Consider the following 24,420-nt stretch of genomic DNA (forward strand, 5'->3'; position numbering starts at 1 on the left):
TAACCGATTTTGTTATCGATATTAACCGATTTTGTTATCGATATTCATCGATTTTGTTATCGATAATTATCGATTTTGTTATCGATATTTATCGACTTTGTTAGCGATATATTTATCAATTTTGTTATCGATATTTATCGATTTTGTTATCGATATATATCGATTTTTTTCGATATTTATCGATTTTTTTCGATATTTATCGATTTTGTTATCGATATTTATAGATTTTGTTATCGATATTTATCGATTTTGTTATCGATATTTATCGATTTTGTTATCGATATTTATCGAATTTGTTATCGATATTTATCGATTTTGTTATCGATATTTAGAGTGGTAGAGGTAGGGATCTACATTGATAGATAAAAAGCGAAAAAATATGACCTTAAGCAAAAGCAGATGTGTGTATGTATAGATAGATAAGTAACGTAAGTTTCACTTCTACAGTGTGGCCCAGGCGCACTTGCTTTTTTTAAGGAGAATGAAACTGTACAAAGTTAATTTTTGTGATGAATTTTGAAATTCACAGCACAGCAGTCAATCGGTAAGGTGCAGACGCAAAAAAAGCATGCCGTGTGAATGTCAAATAAATTGTCGACAGGTGGTAAAGGAAAACATCAAAAGCAACGTAGAAATTTAAATGAATTCACAGCATCATCTTGCAGTAATAATAATAATAATAATAATAATAATAATAATAACGTTAGTACGTAAGGTGGCGTCGATTTGCAAAGCAAGTCGCGTTTGTTGTAAGTCAATTAAATGTGGCCGTAGCAGGCAGCATACATACATATACATATATGCACAACAGGGTGGTCTAAAAAAAAGTTAGGTAGGAATTTTAATGCCTTCACCCCAAAAATCACATTAAGGGGGCTCATAAACAATCTTTAGTATTAATAAATCGTGAAATAAATAGTTGGGTTTTATTACTGGAAATCTCTTGAAGAGAAATATATTGAAATACTATTTTTCTTATATAAAATACATAAATAACTTTGAATACTTTGAGCGATCTCTAAATATTTTTTGATTTCGACATAAAAAAAAAACAGTGGTACATATATTTTTTTTATTAGGGGTGAGAGTGCTAAAATTCCGAGTTTTTTCACAGCATTTTGGAACCACCCAAATGGACATACTTTGATACATGCAGATCTCTTCCGCATAAGCAAGAGTGTAAGTGTGTATGAATAATTTCGGTATGAAATAAAAGATTTGGCACGAATTACACGGAAAATTCACACCTATGTACAATTACACCCAAATGTCAATGTATGCAGAGTTGCAAATGTAAAAAAAAATATACGGCGACATGAAAACAGGAGTTGGAGGGACAAATATGAAAAATATATAAAAAAAACAGCGCAAGAGAGTGGGCCTAAAATTATCACTCGAAGTGCTGGAACGGTAGTTACTGTTTTCAAATGCTGAAACAGCGAGAAACGAATAAATCTGTATATTTTTACGAATAAAATTTTATTTGAATTTCAAATACATTGCGCTGTATCCGAGGCCGCAATGAGTTTTTGCTGTCTGAACTATATAGTATGTACATACATTTACGAAGGAGAGACGAAAATTGAATTTATTTTGTATCTACATACATACATACGCACATATACGCACCTTACAAGCAAACAAAAAAGTCCGCTGTATATCCCTGAGTCTATAGACTTCTTGTAAGCGATTTGGAAAAACATTTTTTTTCCGAACCTAGGGGTCGCCTTTTTAAATTTTCCGGTTACACCTAGGATTACATGTGGCAATAAATATTTTTTTTTTAATAGTTATGCTGGAATAATCAAAATATTTCTTAAGCAAAAGAATAGTGATTTTTGGTTAGCGTTTATTTACTGGAATTAGGGGTGACACGTCAGGCTGATCAGAACTGACCACGAGACGAAACCATCCTTTATATCATACTTTAATAGCCGACTGCCAATGCCAAAGATATGACGAAGGGCGACCCCAAATGGGGAAAAATTTATTGAATAAACATAAAAATTCATATACAATCGTACACAGGTTTTTTTTGTAGCTGAATCCCGAAATGGGGATCCCTTGATTCTTCAAGGTCATCTAGAAAGAATTGTACGGCATTTTCAAGTTTATTCAATGAATTTATCCCTACTTGACATTCGAGACTAAAAGACCTCGGATTCGCAATCAGCGCGTCTAAAAACAGAGGGAAACTTTTTGTTTTGTAAACATGTTGATAATAAAAAAAAAAAAAAAATAAAAATAAAAATAATTTATACGATCGTACGACTTGAAATTGTTGATCGAAATGAAATATAAATTATTTTAAAATCCAGTTTTTATTTTAAACCCCGCTATACATGAAAATACGCAAGCCCACACATTTACAGTTACTCACAGAAGTATTCGTAAAATTTTTCCTTTAATTTTCATTTAAAATATAGCTCGTTCCACAACCTCAAACATTTAAATCAATGTTGCAATATTTCTACGAAATTCGCAAAAATTCAGCGAATTTAAAAAAATGCCCATCGAAATTTCAAGTATTTTAAAATAGATTTTCTTCATGCCTTATATTGAAAAAATGTACTAAACTGTACTGAAATTAAACGTGCTATAAAACTGCGTACTCCAAATTCTGAAAAATTCGTTTAAAAAGTTTAAAATTTTGATGGGCATTTTTTGAAATTCGTTGAATTTTTGCGAATTTTGCAGAAAGACTGCATTGTTGTTTGGTTTATATGGTTTTGGTTTATACTTCTGTAACTAACTGTACATACATATGTACTTTGGCTTCAAGCTATATGCTGGCATAATAAAAATGTGGCAACAACAACTGGTAAAACAAATGTGCATTGCCTTGGCAGCCTTGAAAGTGGCTGAATGAAGGTAGTTACCAAAGCAGGGAAGAGCTTTGAACTAAGGCAAGGAAGAGCTACTGATGCAGCCGTACACATGTGTACATACGAAAAATAAGAATTTTTGCCCAAAAGCGTAAGACAAAAGTTACTACGAGTAGGAGGTGTGTAGGCTAAATTCGCCACTACACTCTGGGTGTTGGGAAAATTGAATTATGGCACAATGAAAAAGGATAAAAATAGTTGACCTTCAAGCGTGGCGCTGGCAAAATAGAAACAAATGCAAAATAGAATGAGTAAAGTAATATAAACTAGCAAAAAAAATAAAAATATGATAAATTGAGGCAACAAAATAAAACTATAAATAAGTACTACAATCTTTATATTTATCTGTGTATGTATGTATTTGTTCTGAGTTGACATCGAATAACCCTAATAAGGGGTGAATTGCATTACTATTTTCGGGCGGCAATCAAATTAAATATATGTATGTATTTCAACATTCTAATTCCATTTTCTGAACTTTATATGAACTAGCCAATATTCTTGATTACATTGCAACAATTGTCCAAACAACTTTCTACTCACATCCCTCTGGGACTTTAATCTAACTTTCTCTCTCGGCACATACATCTTTTTAACATATTTTCCGATGTTTACATATATATTTTCTTCTACTTTAAGGTATTCGATTGCCGTTATGTCACCACAACGAGCGGCATGTTCGAAGCCATTTGCAATCACATTAAATATGCAACTAACAAAGGAAATCTCAGGTGAGCCAACCAAACAAATAAATAAATATTAGTATTATCCGTTATTATTGTTTTGTTCGATTTTACTTGGTTTGCTCTCTTTGGTTGCACAATAGACTGTCTACACAATGCTTATGGAATTTAAAGCTTATACGACTAGACAGCTTTTGTTATCTTTCAAAGGCTTCATCGGAATTTGCTTTGGTTTTCGGTGGATTACGTTGAGCGTCGATTATGATTTTTGCATTTTTATGGCTTTGATTTTAAGTTTTGGCAGGCGAAATTTTGTTTTTGGTTGGTACTTAGTTAGAATTAAAATATGTGAGTTAAGTTTTTGAGCTCCTCTGGGCATTTGAATAAACACAAATGTACAACAGTGTGTGTAATACAAATAGTATTCACGGGAAGCAAAAGAACATACGAACCGCAAGTGTACGAAATGCAAGTGTAGAGTTAGACAGATACTTGAAGTTAGATATGTAGATATATGAAAGATGTAAGCACCGCGGCCTATAAAGTCTAGAGTTAGGAACCATTGTTTTTCGAATAGTAAGAGGCGTTAGATTTAGCTGTTCTTACAGGGTGTGGAGAAAAATAGTTAGATTCCTGTCTTTTACTCATTCAACAGCGGCCAAAATGACCTTGAGATCTCGTAATCCACACGCCATTTATTTATTCATTCAACCTTTGTTGAAGTACATTCACCAAACGGTGGTTGTGTGGAGTTGTCTGCCTCGTTTATTGACATTTCATAGCGAGACCTGTCTATCTCATCAGCTGGTTTGCTTCGTTCTATTTTGCCGATTTCATCTACCCAGAAAATAGCCACGCTGAGTTTTTCCAATGATGACAATGCAGCCCGGCCCCTCCGTGTAATCGCCGATGCCGCATTTTTGATCTTATTTTTCAAAAACCCACAAGTCGATCGAGTATAAAGCGGTCTTGCTCCTTGCTTTATAAATTTGAACCATCAGTGTAGATGAATATGCCATTCTGTCAGAAACTGAATGGTAGGCTGGTCCGTAAAATATTTATCTACATCATGGGACAACCCCTTTATTTTGTTCTAAGGGCGTGTGTGAATCGGTAACAACGTTCTCTGGGGAAAGCTGGCGAATAATATTTTTACACTGGTGAGACAGTTTCGCAATCTGTTGTGTGAAACGAAATCTTTTTTGACAGCAGTAAATTTTTGACAACCGCAGCATAAAATATTATAAATTGAAGTGAAATAAATATTTTCAGAAAACATCTACCATCGTTGATTGCAATTCATCAATTTAAGCTTTTAATCAATTTAATTTTAATCATTTAAAGTTTCTGAAACATTAAAGAATATTATTTACAAGAAACATTTCAAATAGTATAATACTTCTTAATTTTGCCACCAGAAACTCAATTTCCTAATATTTTATTGTTTTTCAAAATTCAATATTCAATATATTGTTTAAATCAAGGCAAATTTATATAAGGTGGTGTTACTAGCTCAGCTGATTTTGTGTATGTGTTTCGCCGCACGGCTTCTGATATCAAATTGAAAAATTTTGTTTGATTTTCTACACACACTCTTACAGATTTTGACAGTTTATGCCGCCAAAGCAAAAACAAAATACATGTAAATTTTTGTTTTTGTACTCTTGCTATCACCTTCGCCTTGGTTTAAATTGTAAATTGTAAATTTTCTCGCGGCGAACTTTGTTACCGATTCACACACGCTCTAAAAACAAAATAAAGCCATCCACAAAAATTAAACAGTTAGAAGAAGCTGTGTATACATCACTTTTCGATAGGCCTGATAGTTTCTATGAAATTAATTATTAACTCCAGATTTTTTGTGTTTTTTTTATGAAAACATTAAAAAGTTCAAGCTTTAACAGGGAAAAATAAAAGAATAACGACTGTTTTTTTTATTTCTTTGTTAATCAATTTCTAAAAAACTATTAGATCTATCGAAAAGTGATGTATATACAGCTTATGACGAATTTCATTGGCTTTGATTTGTCGTACTTCGTATTACGATTGTTCAATTGTTTCGTAATATATGCGACATTAAGTGTAATCACTTTTTTATGCTGAAAAATGTATCCATACAAAAAAAAAAAATTAAATCGATTTTCGGATAGTGGATAGTGGCGTCCAGAGAACATTTTTGCTGTAAACCATTTTATTCAGTGAAAAAATTATTAAAAATTATGTCCTGCTATTGATAGAGTTTCTTGTTAGAGAGTGTTTGGAGATACATTCGTGGTTTTGCCAAATTACCGTCAATATGGCATGCAAAATAATATGATTAAATACATTTTTTTCAATGTTGATAGTTTTGTTACCCAAATACTTCTATGTGCGTCTGGTAATGAAAAAATTTAATTTTTTTAAAACTTTTGATTCCCAAGTCTATGCATTTCTATGAATTAATTAAAAAAAAACATGTAAAATTTATTAGATTTCAAACCAAAATTTCTACGATTTTTTTTAACTTCAATTTTTTTAAACCCACAAAAATTTGTTTATAATTTTGAAATTTTCGTGGTAGTCCTTATTATGTAAGTATGTACAACAAAATATGGGGGTGTTCCACAAAAAATTAAGATGGTTATATATTTTAAGATCCACCCTACTGTATAGTGGTCCTTGTTCCGAAATTAACATAATAACACTTTTAATTTTGATTTTCCGTCTTTTTTTGGTTTGGTTCCAACATTTTGGCTATCCTAAGTCAGAGGGCGAAAATTTATAGCGGTTTCAGGGAAATATTAAGTTCAGCTACTCCTGCGAGCCGCGGAAATACCCAGGCTTGCGTGTCTATGGACTTTCCCCATGGGTTAGAATCCGATTAACGATATCTGAATATTTGAATATGCAAATAGGATCAGCCCTATTGATTAGTCCTTCAAGTGCCCTAAGGATAAAGGTGGAAAGACCAATCTGCCTGAACTGCTTTGCCTGTGATCGATTTAGATTCCTTATCTTTCTCGAAGTTTTTGGTACATACCCATATGATAAATGTATTACAAAGATGCCTCATACCAGGCCAAGACAAGAGTGCTGAAAGATGGCAGGCTTCTTTGAATAGATCTCGGCACACGTGGCCAATCGGCACACGAGGAATACTATAAATTTGGTTAGTGCTACCTCGAAAGTGGCTAGAGACCGATCAAAACCGCTGGGCCTAAAAATTCTACACAAATACACTTCGCATGCAGTTAGTATCTGGTGTAACTTTGAATAACATTATATCCATATCATAAAATCAAGTGGTCTATCGTCCCATCACCCGCAAGGGAAACTCCTTTAAAAAGATATTAATTTATTTCACTCTTATTATTCAAATATTATCATTCACATCTTCGTAAAATCTCTACCATATGTTTATGGGCCAAGCTCCGCGCACAATCACCCCACAACATCGAAACATGGCCCCACTGCTTATCGGGAAACATGTGATCCTTGAACACATTCGGCAGCTCAGCGATTAAAGTGCGCACATCTGCTATGGCACTTAGTGGATCATTTTGAGCGTAATAAAGAGCTATAGGCGCAGTTATCTTCTCTAAGGCATACAGAGGTGGCTCTGCACTGCCATAGCGCTCAATATTGCGCTCCTTACCATAGTCATATTGATAAAAATTCATCGAGTCTTTGAGTTGAAAATAATGCCTCAATTGTTTAATGCTAGCACCGCTAGAGGAATGTGCCGCAATAGCCGGCAAACGGGCCTGATGAAGAGTAAGAAGAGAATTAGCTCAAGTTGAAATCATTCAAAAATGTCACTCTAAAGCTTACTGGATTCCACATTCCATCGTGTCCGCCCAAGTAGTCGTACATGAATTTAACAAACCAGCTCTCAGTAGTCTTCGTACTGAAAAGAAATTTCCATGAGTTGTTGCGTGGTAGGATCTCAAAGGCCGAATCTTCGCGGAGAAAAGCTAAAGAGCGTATAAAAGCTTCCATCGGCGTTTTCATTTGTGACATATAGGCGACTGGCGCTAGAGCGCTCATAAGACATACCTTCGAGTTGTACTCTGGCCGCATGGAGGCCATACATAACAAAGAAAACCGTGGTGCCCTAGGCAGTTAGAGTTGTTAGCGAAAACATTTCTAAGCAAACAAAATGATCGATTAAGATAATTTACGCGGAATTACTCACCTGTGAATGGCCGAAGTAAGCTAACTGCCTGTGTGCCGTCTTCTCCAGCACATAGTCTATCATGGCGGGCAAATCATTACAGCCTATTTCATGCCAAGAGAAGTCCCAAAAGGCAGATTTTGTGGGACACCTTTCAAGATGATTGCGTGAGTAAAAATTGCCGCGCGCATTTCCCAGCCAAACATCATAGCCCTGATCGTGAAGGTAGTAGCCTGGTGTAAAGAGAAATGTTGTTGGTAAATTTCAAAGTAACTTTGCACTTCAAATTGCAAAACTAGTCCTGCCTTTGGTCCCTGTATAATCCAAGTATCCGAACTATCCAATAGGCCATGCATAAGGAACACTGGTTTGCCATGTGGTTGCGCCAATCGATGCAGTTGCAGGACATACCCGTCTGAGGTGTGAACTGTATGCTCCTCCACAGGATAATTGTATTTTCGCGCCATGCCTGTCTGGAAAAGGGAAGAATGAGGGGAATTTATATCAGCTTGATCTTCAGATCTTTTAATCGCTACTTACAAAGTCCAAAGTAGCATCTTCAATAACACTTTTGGAAAAATTTTTCTTCAGATAAGTGCTTGCATTTCTACAAATTGTATTTTTGAGTTGTAAAGTTTTCTCTGGAAGCCGAAAACATCTAACGGTTTGTACATGCTTTCTTTCGAATGCTCTGCTACTAAATTGTTTTGAAAAATTTCGCGCTTGCTTTTGGCGGTAAAGGCTAGTGAGCACACAATTTCGTTCAGCTTGTAGTTGTACCGTTATTGCTGTCAGCATTTTATCTCTGCCGATAAGAAATATGAAGATAAATGAATTGAAACAAGGCGAATCTAAAGCTGTCAGGGCGTGTTTGTCATACCCTAGAACAGTCATGTTGAGAACAAAGGTGGAAAATTGTTCGTATAAATTGGTGTATGGGTGATTTCCACACAAAGTGTACATGGCAGGAATTTTTTATATTTTTTTTAAGACTGATAAATTTATCCTCTGAAATCGTTTACTGACGTGCTTTCAGGCTCTTCAAAAATTATTTTTCTTATTTTTGCATTTTTGTAAAATATTTTCCACAATGCCACTTTTTTTTTAAAGTAAGCTAAAGTATGATGCTAAGCGCACACCAATGCGTTTGCGATACTGATAGCGTTATGTAGCTCTGATTAAAGAATAAGCGACTTTTATTTTAAAATTTATTTCATTTAATATGGGTTAGGTCACATCTGATCTCATGGTCTCACATATAAAATTGGATGATTTTTTACACAAAAAATTAATTTTTCCACGATATAGTCTATTTTGTGTACGCTTTGAAAACACGTGTTGCGTTCGATTTCTATCGCTATCGCTATCTCTATCGCTATCGCGTTGGGTGCGCAGGCTTAAAAACAGTTAGAAAAAAGTATACTTACCGATAAGAATTGTACTGATCTTTAACATTAAATGCAAATTTGCAAATCACTTTAAAACTCATTTATTAGCTAATGAAGAAATAAGCTTTTTAAATAAATAATCCTTTTGCACCCAAAAGTGACATTCTGGAAATATTAAAATTTTTTAGTTCCTAAGAGTCTTATTTCACGAAACCATAAAATCAGGGAAATCACTGAAACCCCTGAAGCAATAAACATATACTAGTAATTGTCTTATTTTAAGTGTTTTTTGCATACAAAACTGGGTGAAATTCCAGAAATATTTAGCCTAACTTTACATGGTGCATTGATAAATTCACTTAAAAACACAAAATAATTGTTTTCATTAAGACAAGCAAAACCACAAATGTTAATATCACGGCAAAATTAAAAAAAAAGTGACATTCTGGAAAATTCGGAGCGACACTATTATAATAGAAATCCACGCTTTTGTTGATAAAAATTTTCCGGCAAAAATTGAATATAACAACTAAAAGTAAGATGGTCATTCACAAAAAGTTACGCCTTTTTCATTGTTTCTTTTTTAAACTTTTTTTTCATGTTGATTATCGAATAAACTGAGCGGGGACAAATATTTTTATATGGAGTACAACAAAACGGCTTAGAAAAGCTTTAAAAAATTTAAAAAGGGGGGACAAAAAAATAGCACTTTGTTTGGAAATGACCCATATACATGAAAGAAGTGTTAATTCTGAAATTTTAATTTTTGATATTAAGTGCATGATATAATCATAATGTAATGTTTTTATCATGATTAGGTGTATTTGCATATTCTTTCAGCAGAAAACTCTCAACAATGAAATTCTAACGACTTTTTATTTTTTATATCGAAAAAAGCATTAATAAGGATAAGTACTAATAAGGTGACTGCTTTTGGGGTTTTTGTAATTGAAGTAATCGACAAACCTTTTTAAATATAAGATAAGGCATGAAATTCTGTTTAATCATTAGTAGATATGAAACTTAGCTGATCATGAAACTTGCAAAGTTTTTAGACTGGTTTTCACTATGTCATATTAGGTTTTTTCCCGTACGCAACGTAACAGTCAAGATGAGTAATAGAGAGCAAAGAAAGCGTTGTAAAATTGGAACGTATTGGATAGTAAGTGTGTTCTTCTTCCTGCCCGAAACAGCCCGCACTTCAGCTGTTCTGTGTTTACATGTACTTTTTGATTAATACAATAAAATTTGTGAAAACCAAATTCAATTTCCAAGTGTTAGCATTTAAGTGTCGATAATAAAAACTACTTGAATCAGCTAGTATTTCTCAACACTTCTGGATATTTTCGTTTATTCTCTAGTTACCGGATCCGGTCCAGGTTGGACTGGAAAGAACGTATTTTGACGCCAAAATTTCTCGACATATTTTGACACAACTCTATCTTTTTCATACAAGAAATTCTGTATAACATCAAGTCCAACTATATGCATACATATGTATGTATATATGTATACAATTATTTAGAAAATCAACAGTAGTTTAAGGGAGTAAAAGTTATGCCTTTTATTCATTTTGAACTCCATCACATTTACAAGACAGAGTTTCCTAAATAGGTAACACAACTTTATTCCACCTTTACTCTCTTTAAATTGTAATACAACAATGAATTATTTCTTACAAATACTACCACTTTAATGCCCGCTACTTGTTGGCGACTGCTTGCACGCTCGTCGATCAATTGACAAATCAGCTGTGAAGCAAATTATCATTAGAGACGCTGTCAAAATGCAAAGCTTCTATGTCAAACTTGGCAGCACTGATAGAGCTAAATGACAGTCAGCTGTCGTCAACAGCTGTCGCTGGCACTCTGTGAAGTCAAGGCACCATTTAAAATTTGAAATTCGAATAATTTGCAAAGTGCCTAATAAGGAATGTTTATTTCAATGAATACAGATCTAAAATAGTCTGCTTAATAACCTGATAATTATTGATAGATCGCGTACGCAAACTACATGCAAAAAAAGGGGAAATTGAGAGAGTAAAGTGACGGTTCACTTGGAAAAAGTTTAACTAGCAGCCAACTGCCAGCAAGAAAAATATCTGATCAAAGTCATCTGTCTGCAATTGTTAAAAATAATGAATTTTTTTATGACTTTAATAAGTTACCGATATACATACTTAACTTGTTTGTTTGGGAAAAAGCAGAATTTGATAAATTTTTTTCGTTTGCGTATCAAATTGATTTAGGCAAACTATTAATTTATATTCTTTTCATGTGTTTGTTTATGCTTTTGTGTGTAAACAAAATTGCGTTCAACTTTACTTTATATTTGCAAGTTTTTGCTGATTTTTCGTTCGATTAATTTTTAGCATATTTTCCAATTTGATAGTGAATCGTTTGTTACTCTCCTGGAAGTTTCTGCTGTATAAATTTTACTGGAGATCTATTCGAACAGACTATAATTCATATTTACAATTGTCATATGAGCGGTAAAATGAAATTACTGAATTAAAGCGCAGGAGAATTTACAGATTAATTCTTCCGGTGAATTTTTTCTTTACCCCCACTTTGTCTAATCTAATTGAGAATTATCGGGGAGAACTTGCCTATATAATTTTCATCGTACCATAAAAAAAACAAAAAGGCAAATATAGTTTATGACGAATTTAGGTATCATGCATGGAATATAACCGAGAAGTGATAATAATTTACTTTAGGAGATTCTTTGCAGATAGAAGCCTTATTTTGTTAAAGTATTTCAGACTCTTTCTCTTTCCTTCCTTTCTTGGAAAATCATCTAGAATGATTTCTTAGCGAACTTATACTGCAGCGAATTCCAATCTGAGATACATAAGCATGCATGTAACTATGTATGTCTACTGAAAATGTACTCAGTCAATTTGCTATCAGGACCTTTGGGTTAGTAATGACCCGATATGCGTTCGCGAATGCCGAAAAAGCTCACAATATCTATGTCAGCGTAGAGCCATTCTCTATTGGGTCGCAGTGGTATTACGGGAAGCAGACAAATGCGCGAGAAAGGGATCTTAAAAAAGTACATGCAACTATGTAAACGAAGCTCAAAAAAACCTGCAACCTCTTTTGCGATTCCTATCCTAACGAGTCGAAGAGATGGGTAAAACATTTGCATACATGCGTTGTATCGCGCTCGCTTTGGCCACTGCTTTATGACAAAGTACACAGAGTTTGTCAAGGCTCTCAATATCGAACTTTCGGTTTCTCATTTAATTTTTGACTTTTATTTAATTACTTCTTGGATAACAGTTATTTCTGATTTGTATTACATAAATCCAAAATAACAGTTATTCTTGACATTTTTTTTCTAAATAATCTGCTAATAACATTTATTTTTGATTTACTAGTATCGCAGTACTATCATAATATTATCATGCCTTAGATAACAGTTATTGAACACCTTTATTTATGAAACTCATCAATCAGTCAGTTACTTTCACTTTTAAACGTCATCAATGTAAACCAGTCACTCACTTTTATTTTTTAGGTCATACTTATAAATAAAAGTCAGTGACTGATTTATACTGACGACCTTTAAAAGTTAAAGTCAGTGTAACGGGTATTTGCAGATTATTTAGATAAATATCAAAAATAATTGTTATTTTGGATATATAAAATAAAAATCAAAAATAATTGTTTTTTGAATTGTTTTTGAATTGTAAAAATTTATTTTCAAATTTGTTTATCACTGAAAAAAGAAATCGATTAGTATGAATCACTTAAATAGTTGTAGAAAATTTCCTTCATAGTGAATTCTCAATGACCGTTTTCATCAATAACTGTTATTTCGGTCCCGGAATAATTCTGAATAAAATTGGTGAAATTTTGATGAAACTTTGCTGATTTTCTTTTTAGTTTTTGTGCAAAATTCTTAATTTCTAGAGGACCACACCTTCGACAACTTGAACAGCTTAAAGAAACGGTTTATTTGGCACATTAAATATTTATTTAGGTGTTACATACACATTGGTCGTATTTAATGATCGAAATTTATTCATTTCACAAAGGTTAAACATACACATTATATAAGTAACATACATTCCCAAATATGTACTTACATACATACACACAAAAATCTGTTTAGTTCAGGACAATAAATCACCGTCACTGAAGAGGCGTTTTGAAAAGTTTGCATAGTTTTTCCACTGCAAAACACAAAAAAACCTAACTGGTATGCAGGGTAAAAGGAAAGTATTGGGAAAAAGGACACGGAAAATTAGAAAAGCTTTGACATTTGCATATCTGACCAAATAAACGTCGAGGGAAAGTCAAACGAGAAAAAGTAGCAATCGAATAAAAAAGAGAAAAACTAAAGTAAATAACTACGAGATTGTGTATTCAATTTCGATTTAACACTTTGCAGGCGAAAGTGTTTGGAATTGTTACTGTAAGTTTTTTTCCTAATCTTCTGCCTTGTGATTTGCGCTTAAATGGTGGACAACACAAAAATGCCGGCACATATTTGAATAGATAAATACAAATGTAAAAATGGACACAAAATAGCGTAAATACAATCAACTAGTGACATTTGTTGGTTAATCTTTATTTTCAATAAAACTTTCTGAACTTCTGCAACAATAAAAAAAAGTTTGCAACAAATTTGGTTTCCTTTATTACATCGGTTTTTTTGCAAATGTCAACTTTTTCTTATTTATTGTATTGCTTTATTTACTGTGCTCAAAATTATATTTACCACTTTTCTCTCCTTATATTTATTTATGTATATTCTCACTTCCTTTTTGTACGTTTGTCTGCCGAGGCATTCGCTTTATCGTGTTTTGTAACGGATTTCCCTGTTTGAGATTTGCAAATTTGTTTTGTTTGTTTGTATTTGGTTCTACAGATCGGCAATTACGATATTTCCGCAGCGCACAGATGGACGTCACGATTATCGCATTTGGAATAGTCAACTCATCTCCTATGCTGGATATAAGCAGCCGGATGGTAAAATTATTGGGGATCCTATGAATGCTGAGTTTACTGAGGTGAGTCAGACAAATTTACATACATATTGTAAGAATATAGGCATGTAAGTGGTTCATGGTCCATTGCACAATTTTCTCATTACTTTTATTTTAATAAATTTTTACTATCTACTATATTTTTTTTTTAAATTGCTGCATGACTGTGGCTAGAAAGTTAAGAATGCTCTAACTACGGTAATACAGAATGTTCCCTTGGTCACGGCCCACTGGCATATGCCTGCTTTGGAGCCGTCTATGTACTATAGCTGGGTGCTCACCCGCACAATTCACTTCGTACTAGATGAACTTTAGATTGCTTTGCTACAATTCTCTATCATAAAATCTTTTCAAAAATAGAGCTCAATGTGTTCGGCATTTGTTCGGCCTCTTCGTGTGAACATTTTGGCAAGAATTTACATTACATTATACCCGTGAGATATTCTTAGGTGAATACGCCTAGACAGGAATCATATATTTTAAAAGTCTAAACCTGATGAGAGTTGTTATGGTTTCAAACGAAGACAAATATTAATATTAGGAGCAACCGACGAATATGAAGACAATACATTCCCACGACAGTCGGGGAATTTGTATGCTGTTAAAACAACAACGGAGACAAATACGGAGGCGAATTAGAAGACAAACATACGAGGGCGTACATACATGTGTACATATATGATGACGGACACGAGTACGGAGGCCAAAACCAAGACGAATGACGGAGAGGAAATGAATGAGAATACGAAGACGCATACGGAGTGTATGAATATGAAGACGAGGCTAAACCGATATGACGACGAAGACGTATGCATATTAGGGTGGTCCAAAAATGCATGTGAAAAAGAAAAGTGGCAATTTTTATGTCCTCACTCCCTGGAATTATTCTATACCGAAAAAAATATACGCCAATTTTCGTATTTTGAAATAAAAATATATTTAGAGGTCGTTCAAAGAGAAACTGAGTTTTCCAATCGAAAAATATTGATTTTCAAGAACTCTATACCATTTCTACGAAAAGTGTTTTTTCCCCATCTAAAATGCACGGAAAACTTTGAGCGCTTTTAGCGACCTCTAAATACTTTTTGATTTCAAAATAAAAATAGGGGTATATTTTTTCGAATATTTTTAGAAAAATTCTAGGGCATTAAAAATCCGAATTTACTTATTTTGGATCAGCCTAATGTACAGATATGCACCTCCCTAATGTATATATATGAACACGAAAAGTTTTTTAAGACGAATTTGCTTCTTCTAGGGGAGTTTTTATGGTTTAAAAAATCGGTTGAAGAGGACTCCAGTTCATGGTAATTTTTCCGCAGATCAAAGAGTGCCAAGGTCTTCGAGAACTTTAAAATAGAAAAACGGTCGAGTTTCGAGAGTGCCAGGCACTCCTAGTTTATTTAGTTTGGTAACTATGGGGTGGATATAAAACGGATTTGGCTGTTTCAATGGCACGGATAACGCGGAAATTTTCTACCTAAAAATTTTTTCTAAGTTATCTGTTATCAGTTGCCCCACAAGCATTTCAATGTAGACAGTTCAGAGATAAACTAAACGAAAAATTTCGTTCGTTGACGATTGTTGTAGCCGAGCGACCCGTGGGCCGATGTTGCTTAAACAATAACAACGCAATATCTTGTTCGTGCATGTTGATGCTTGCACAGATGAACGAATCGTGGTTAGATTTGAATTTTTTTACACTTCGTCTGCCAGCAGAAATCTTTGCGTTGTTTAAGTATCCAGTGTCCCTCATCGCATAACAAAGCAACCAGTCCATGTCTTGTTCTGGTAGATACTATCTCTGAACTAGTAACTTTATTTCATGGGGACACTTGCGCACGGCAGGGTATGTATGGATGTATGTATGTATGTAGATGCTCAAACGACAATGTACATATTAAAAACATTAGGGGTATTCTCTGAGTCTTGCAAAGCCCTTGCATGGTGCACGGATTGCACGGTTTGCAAAGCTGTCCCATACGAAAACCGGTTTTTACCGTGCAATCCGTGCAATCTGTGCACCATGCAAGGGCTTTGCAAGATTTAGAGAATACCCCTATTCATTCATACAAGCATAATTGCTATTCCTCTCTCAATGACACCATGTCACGTCATGACTGCTCATACGCTAAGGCATACAACTCACTTCGGTTTACATTAAATCTACACTCGTGCTAACGGACAGCTTTCAATTTATGTCCTTGTAAAACACATTTACACACATGCATACTATATACATACATATATACGAATGTACAAACATTTAATGGAAACATTTCCATCTAATCTGCAGCAGCGTTCTATGCTTCAGCTTCCGCTTGTTGTTTCTAACACCGGACAAACATAGCCGTTGGTGTTTACCTAACGCATTACGTGCAACAACAAAGAGATTTTAGATATTTATTTAAATTTAGCATAAAAGCCGTTTAGGTGCAGGCTCAAATTTGACCGAACGTTGGTCAGTTAGAGCGGTCGCGGCTTCACTGGCGAATTCGATATTTGGTATTGTTAGGAATTTTGGGTTGCCATTGACATTTTATTTGGCTTTTTGATTTGTCATCACTAACAGACATGCTCAGGTACATGTGTTTGGTTGTGTTTGGTTATGTGTGCGTATTTAGGGGTTTTGCATATTTTACAGTTGGTGCCTTTAATTCCTCCTGAACTAGTTTTTATGTGTGTTGAACTATTTATTTGAATATTTTGGCTTGCTATTTCATTTCAGGTTTGCCTCAAATTGGGCTGGAAGGGCAAGGGCACAGAATGGGATATATTGCCGTTGGTTGTGTCAGCGAATGGTCATGATCCGGACTATTTTGATTATCCACCAGAATTAATATTGGAAGTACCCTTAAGTCATCCAAAGTAAGTTTTTTTTTCTAATATTAAAAAAATAAAAAATAATAATTTCGTAAATGGAAATTTTCATGAAATGCATTTAATTTCTGTGTGTGTGTGGAAATGCGTGTTCGTGTTGGTTTAAACCCGTTGTAACGAAATGTTTTAAGTTAAGCTCATATTAGTATTCCAGATATGCATGTTCTGATATTCTATTTTAACAACATGGTTGAGCTTAGATGGGCATAGATTCATAGAAAAGCAGTCTAGTTTGATTTGACGTAGGATTCTAGAGACCACATGAGTCTGATTAGCTTTAGGCATTGAAACTTTCAAACGAAAATCAGGGCTGGAATCGTAACAGTCGTTAATGAGCAAATCGTCACGTAAACATGCATCTTTTGGATTCTAACAGTCGTGAACCTACTGCTCGTCTCGTATATCGAATTACGAAACGAAATGTGCTTGTGACGAAGAGCTTTTGCACGAGCGTTTGTTTGGTTTTTCAACTGTCAAAATTTTACTTTGCATTTGGCACTACAAAACTCACCATACCATAGTAAATTTTTTCAGCCTATGGCAGAAAAAGTATGTAGGCTTTTTAGGTTGCATAGTTTTAGGCGCAATTGTTATTCATTGCTACAATTCTACTGAAAGCAGTCCAAGCAGATGAGGAGCCCAAATCAACTTTTCAACCACTTAAGCAGGGATCACACGATTTCTACATTTGTACGTTTGGCAGTCACACGATAATGAGTGCAGCTTAGTAAAAGCTTTCCAAACAATACCACTCTGTAACGGTGAAAATGGACAAATCTTTACAAATGTACAAATCGTGTGATCCCTGCTTAAGTGGTTGAAAAGTCGATTTGGGGTTTCCGGCCTACTACAATTCCTATATATTCCATAGAGGTGTGCATATCTATGTGCAAAGAAAATATTGGATTGTAACTTTGATTAATATTACATACAGCACATAAAATCTCCAAACCACAAAAATGTGAGAAATTTGTGCAAATAAGTAGATCATTACCTTTTAAAAAAAGAAGAGATAAAAATAAAGTCAGACCATAAATATATACAAATATTAAACTTGCAGTTAAAGCTGTGCACTGCAGTCAACCTTAGTCAATTTGTGGGCTGCCTAAATAACTCAACTTAAAGATTGAAGTTATCCGCATTGAACTTAGTATCTTAACAAATCGTTTGGTTTGCCTTTTGACTCAACGCACATCGCACAGTAGCCTTTTGCAATACCGCAATAGTTGGTTTGGCGGTTTTCCAGTTGAGTCAAATAAATCGACCGCTCAGTAAAAGATAAATATTATTTGAATAATGTTTGCCTCGCAATTTCGACAGATACAGATTCATAAAGACAAATTGGTGTATGTGTGCGTATGAGCGAATTTGTTAGCTTTAGGCAAACCTAAATATTTATATATGTACATATAAAACACAATAATGATATATGCACTTGATAAATATATGTATTCGTAAATATACTGGAGCATGTGTATTTTATTTGTTTATTCGAGTAACGGTGATGTTTACACATCCATCAATTGCAATTGTTTACTGAGGAAGCATACTACTGCTATACATATTTTAGTTTACTACATATACAAATACAAATACATATGTACATACCTGTATACATACATATGTTTACTTTTCCCACCAGATTCGAGTGGTTTGTGGTTTTGGGTCTCCGCTGGTATGCCGTGCCCGCAGTCTCATCGATGCTCTTCGACGTTGGTGGCCTCCAGTTCACAGCGACTACATTCAGCGGTTGGTATATGTCAACGGAAATTGGTTGTCGGAATTTGTGTGACACAAATCGACGCAATATGTTAGAGGTGAGTGAAAGTGTTGCGAACTACTAACAAATTTAAAGGTTGACATTAGAGTTGGAAAGTCGTGTACTACATACTAGCGTGGGCCGAAAATCCGCTTTTTAGAATTTTGATTGGTAATAGCAAAAATATAGTTCATTATGCTCTACAAACAATCTATGTGAAAGATGACAATTTTTGGTCAATATTTTAGACTCGCCCAAGTCCATCAAAGTTCATTGAGCTTACCGACTTAGTTTATCTTGGCCACTATTTGACTACCTCTTGGTTCAATTTAAGGTTTAATGAGTTAATAGTGGCAAGTCATAAATGTGGCGATATCACTTCACGTTACCTTCATTTTCAATACATTCATATCCTATTTTACTCTTCTCAACCATACTGCTCGATCAGAGTATTCCGATTGTTCAAAATTGTAACATCACCATTACCGCTGCTAGGTTGACAACAAGTTTTCACCGTTGCACAGTGGTCACAATGCTCAATCTAGCTGGAAGAAAATAAAATTTTCGAAAATCTTGGAAACAACAATTTTGTTTGATTATAAGTTAGAAAGTGTCCACAGTGCATAACGGTATATTTGTTTTGTTTTAATTCGCTGAAATAGCTTCGCTTTATGCTTTGAAAAACAGGTGTTTAGTTTGTTCATACAATATTAATTGCAAAGTTGATCTTTATTTGAAAAAGTGGAGTGGTTTTCAAGTAATTTAAAAAGTGTGGATATTTTCTGTGGATAAAAATTATTAAGGTGAAGATATTAGTAATTCTTTCTGTGTATGAATATTGGTTGAATGTGGTAATTTGTTTAGATAAAAATTCGTTGTATCACATGTATCTAGCTCGTGGCAATTTTTGCAATATTAAAATTCGATTAAAGTTTTGGGTAGAACTTAATCCGACTTATGCTGTGGTTAATGAATTTTTGTCAAGGCAATTATATCAGCTTTTCAATGTTTGCATAATCAGCTGCCAGTTTTTGCCTAAACGATTTTTTTTCGCTCACAGTGGAAAATGCCGATAACAAGGAGGGAACTTTACAATGTTTGGTGTAGTACGAAACAGCAAAAAGAAAAAAGCAATGCTGTTTTAGCATATATTTTCAATTATATCGGGGTTCAAAGTGAAGAAAATAATGAATACAGTAAAGATGTGCGGCAATCTGTTTATATTTTTATATCCATTTTGAAAAAAAAGTGGACGCAGGCCCATCGAACAAAGCTTGTGTTTGAGAATTCAAATAAAGTTTGGTTAGATGAGATATTTGTTGTTCCAACCAAACCTTCGACAACTTTTGAAGAAGAATTATTAGAGGAACCATCAACATCTAAGCGTGGAAGACCTTTAAAAGAATTTTTCGATCAAAGCGAGAGAGCAAAGCGAACGCACGTAGCACCTTTATTGGAGAGTTGGTCGCCAGAAGAATTAGGGTTTGCTGCTGGAGTAAGTCTCTATAAATCTGGAAAGAGAGATGCTGCAAACATTGTCAAATCTATAAGTTTGCTCCGTCAGAAGCGTCCGCAATGAAAAAAAATTAAACTTTTCTTTTAAGGAACCAGTACCTTACACTTTAAAAAGCTCAAATAGCTGCGATAGGTCCAACTCAAATTTTTGAAGAAGATGAACAAATTAATGTCACTCATAATTTTTATTTGACAATGATTGATGGGAAAATATTCTCGACAATCGCGAATTCTTCTTCACAATGTTGTGGAATTTGTGGAGCATCGCCAAAATTTATGAATAACCTGAGTGCAATAGAAACATTTGACCCAAAAGAAAACCTTTATGAGTATGGCTTGTCAACATTGCACGCTTGGATAAGGTGTTTTGAATATGTTCTTCATATTGCGTACAAGCTAAATGTTCAAAGATGGCAAAGCAGAGGAGACTCCGATAAAGTAACAATAGAGGCAACAAAGAAAATTATTATTGATCGCCTGAAAAAAGAAATGGGCCTGCTGGTTGATATTCCTAAGCCGGGATGTGGCACAACGAATGACGGCAACACGGCTAGAAGATTTTTTCAACAACCAGCTTTAGCTTCCGAAATAACTGGTGTTGATGAACAATTAATAAAGAGATTTGCAGTAATTTTAAATACTATGTCCTGTGGCTTTGCTATTAATGTGGAGGCATTTCGAGATTATGCGATGCAGACAGCACAGCTGTACATACAATTGTATTCATGGTATTATATGCCATCGAGTGTTCACAAAGTTCTAGTGCATGGGGCAGACATTATTCAATATGCTGCACTGCCTATTGGAATGTTATCCGAGGAAGCCTTGGAATCTCGAAATAAGGATTTCAGGAATATCCGAGAGAATCATACAAGAAAAATGTCGCGAGAAAAAACAATGCACGATCTCTTTCATTATCTACTTTTATCATCGGATCCTCTTATATCATCTTTTTCAACCAAGCCTTCTCTTCGTTATAGCAGTACAGAGCCTTTATCTGAAGAAGTAATAGCATTACTTTCAGACGCGTCTGACGGGCTAGTTCCACACTCAGAAGTCGATTCAGAAAGTGGTGTAGATTCTGATTGAAGAATTCAAAACATAGATATTTAATATTTTTTAACACACTTAAACTATTTCTCAATAAATCATAACGTTTTATAAAGTCAAGCAAATTTTATTCTGGCTACAACTATGAGATACCCATTTTACCGATTGCTCTTATTTTTGATGAGAACATCCATTTTGATGTAAACATTCAGCATGCAAAGTTTCTCATCGATACATCTTCGCAAAACCAAGATATGATTTTTTTCCCGCTAGATTGAGCGTTTGGACCACTGTGCGTTGTCTTTATTCCTCATTATGCCTCTGGTATTTCTTTTGCCATACAATTTTCAGCTTAATTGCTCAATAAATCAAAATAAATACACAACTTATACGATTTGCTATAATAAAATATTCGCTTTATTGTTTTTTTTCTCATTTTCCTTACAGACAATTGCGTTGAAGATGAATCTGGATACACGCACACCCACCTCCTTGTGGAAGGATAAGGCTGTGGTTGAGGCAAATATAGCAGTGTTGCATTCATATCAGAGCCATAACATTACAATTGTGGATCATCATACGGCCAGTGAGAGTTTTATGAAACACTTTGAGAATGAATCAAAATTACGGTAAGCCATATTTAGAAGCCACTTTAGCTGCGTAAACCAATTGCTTTTTTATTGAGTTATTGCTTTTGTTATTAGGATACATTTATTTTTGAATACCCACAGGGAGTGAAGAAAATGGTTGCAAGTTCGTAATTTATTTGTGTCTAAATATGTAGATTCGCTGTTTTTTTTATCAATGCATGTTTTGTTTTGAACCATCAAGATTGCCGAGGCTTCGTGCTTATAGATTTCCGAATATAAGTCCCTCCCCGTTCTTATTGAAAACATAAATATACAATTTTACGACAAATTCTTTCTTTGATGAGAAAATTCTATCGAATTAATTATTACAAAACCACATTACTACCCAAAGGCTAACACCCAAATGAATAAAAAATAAAGAAGATTTTAACTGCTTTATAAATCGACTATGAATTGGGCCATTAGGTGTTGTAAATACAAAAAGGCTCTAAATCACGGCCTATATTACGTTTACGATAAAAATATCTTATTCATACTGATGATTTGTGGCAGATGTCTAAACTCGATGAGCGAAATACTCGCAATCACATTTAGAGGTCTATTCTGCGCTGGTAACAATAATTTTGTAACTGGTAAATGAATTTTTAAACCCTTTTCGCTTTCTTAGCACTCTTGTAACCGGTAAATTTTGTTACGAACTCATAAGTTGGTAACAAAATTTTGCATCGTGAAATATGCAATGCGAGCGCTTTTCCACAATTCTTCAAAGCTGAATTGCCAACGCACCTAGAATCGCGATGACAAGAAGTGGTAACATTTTTTTGGTAATCAAATTTTCTGGTTACAAAATCAGCGGTAACGTACAGATTAGACCTATTAAAGATATTTATTATTAGTCAGGAGGGAAGAAAGAAGGAGAGTAAATCCAAAGCAGACCAACTTGGTAGTTTTTACAAGAAAGTACAATAAGTATACCTTTTTGGTCAACACCAATGGTAGAAAATATTACCAAAAATGTGGCAGTTATTAGGAGCGGTAAACTCACGTGGGGGGCGAGAGTGGATCAGAGGGTCAAGAAGGCCTTCAAGGCTTGGTAACACATGGGGCTTTTCTTCTTGACATTTAGGAATTCTTCAAGAGGTCGGAGAATGTAAAGAGCTTGCGTAACTGTGTATGTATGTGTAACTGCGACATAGTTGCGAAGAATACGGTTGAGAAATCTCCACTGAGACATTTTAAAATTTCAAGTCATCCACATCCCAGTCGGCGGAATGAGAAGCGTTTCTACACGAACACCTTCAGGAAGGGATTTTTCAATAACTTATTCTTTTTGGAAGCTTTATTAGAGGATATTCCAATAGCGCTGCCATTCGTAGACAGACGAGAAGGTGGTGCGTTTACTGCAAAGTTAAATTCAAACTGTTTTATTATTATTTCATGTAAATTTTTCTCTTCTAAGGGAAGCTGAATCATAAGGCCTGCAAACTCTGGCCATGCCATACAAAATTAAAAAGAGTAAAGAATCGAGCACGGAGGGCCTATTACTTCAAAATATACGAACTAAAGGCTCCCAAAAGGCCTATTTTTTCTAATTTTGCCGACTGGGATCTATGAAGTAGTGCCGATATCAAATGATTTTTGAACTTTAATAAAATTTCAAGTAGGTTGTTAGAACATTTTACATTGATGGTGACGCCTCTCATTTAAAAAAAATTTCTCTTTGAAAATGTCAATGTAAGGGATACAAAATGCATTCAAGTAAAGGGATCCGATGTCGTATATGGCGTATTAAGAACTTTTTCACTTCGATATATCCTTCGTTTTCATGCTCTTTCCGGCTGGGTGCACAAATTCATTACAGTTGTTGTTTTTCTTTCTAAATTTTTTACGTTGCTTCATAAAACCATTGCAAGTGCATACTATGTTCATATATACATACATATGTATGTATGTGCGTAAACATTTGATGCGCATTTTTATGTGCGTCCTTTTTGAATTTATGTGTATACTCGTACGTGTTCCATTTGACGTTTCACCTGACATGTGATGGCTCTGATTCAATGCAATAACATAAACATCAAACTGTGATTACTTTGTTTTGTTGCTTGCTGATTTTTATTAGTTTCAATATTCCGCTTCGCAACATAAACTTTCGCTTACTGAATTTGTTTGTTTTCATTTCCGGATTCCAAAAAAAGACAGCAACAAGACAATAATACAATTTGCGTTTCCATTCCGCTAACTCGCAGTAATCATTTTCCATTGTTATTACTTTGTTTTGCACTAATGTCTATATACTAATATATACTGAAAGAAAAAAAAAATGTCTCTGACGTGAATCGATGCGCGGTTTTGTTATGGTAGTTCAAAGTAATAAATGGGTAAGGCTTCCTCAAGTGGGCAGCGAATTTACCAACATTAATATTTTTCAATGATATTCAGGCAGCGCCGAGTTTTGTAGTCGAACAGTGCACTGTGTAATTTTTGTTGCAAATTTCCAAATAGTTTCTTTTTAATC

The 24,420-nt window shown here is 34.5% G+C and overlaps 1 protein-coding gene and 1 pseudogene across 1 annotated transcript in view; one reads left to right on the forward strand and one right to left on the reverse strand.

Annotated features, from left to right (window-relative positions):
* The window catches only part of LOC118742119 (nitric oxide synthase-like), a gene marked incomplete in the record, with an annotated part of 128,905 nt that overhangs the window by 55,072 nt on the left and 49,413 nt on the right, over positions 1 to 24,420 (forward strand). The window contains 5 exon segments of the mRNA XM_036474080.1: positions 3,525 to 3,616; positions 13,991 to 14,132; positions 16,837 to 16,976; positions 18,631 to 18,805; positions 21,760 to 21,941. Coding sequence (XP_036329973.1) covers positions 3,525 to 3,616; positions 13,991 to 14,132; positions 16,837 to 16,976; positions 18,631 to 18,805; positions 21,760 to 21,941 — 731 coding nt within the window.
* On the reverse strand, positions 6,898 to 10,865 carry LOC118741325 (annotated as a pseudogene).

Source organism: Rhagoletis pomonella, unplaced genomic scaffold, assembly GCF_013731165.1.
Source record: "Rhagoletis pomonella isolate Grant_MI unplaced genomic scaffold, Rhpom_1.0 Rhpom_scaffold_00006, whole genome shotgun sequence".
Taxonomy (NCBI): domain Eukaryota; kingdom Metazoa; phylum Arthropoda; class Insecta; order Diptera; family Tephritidae; genus Rhagoletis; species Rhagoletis pomonella.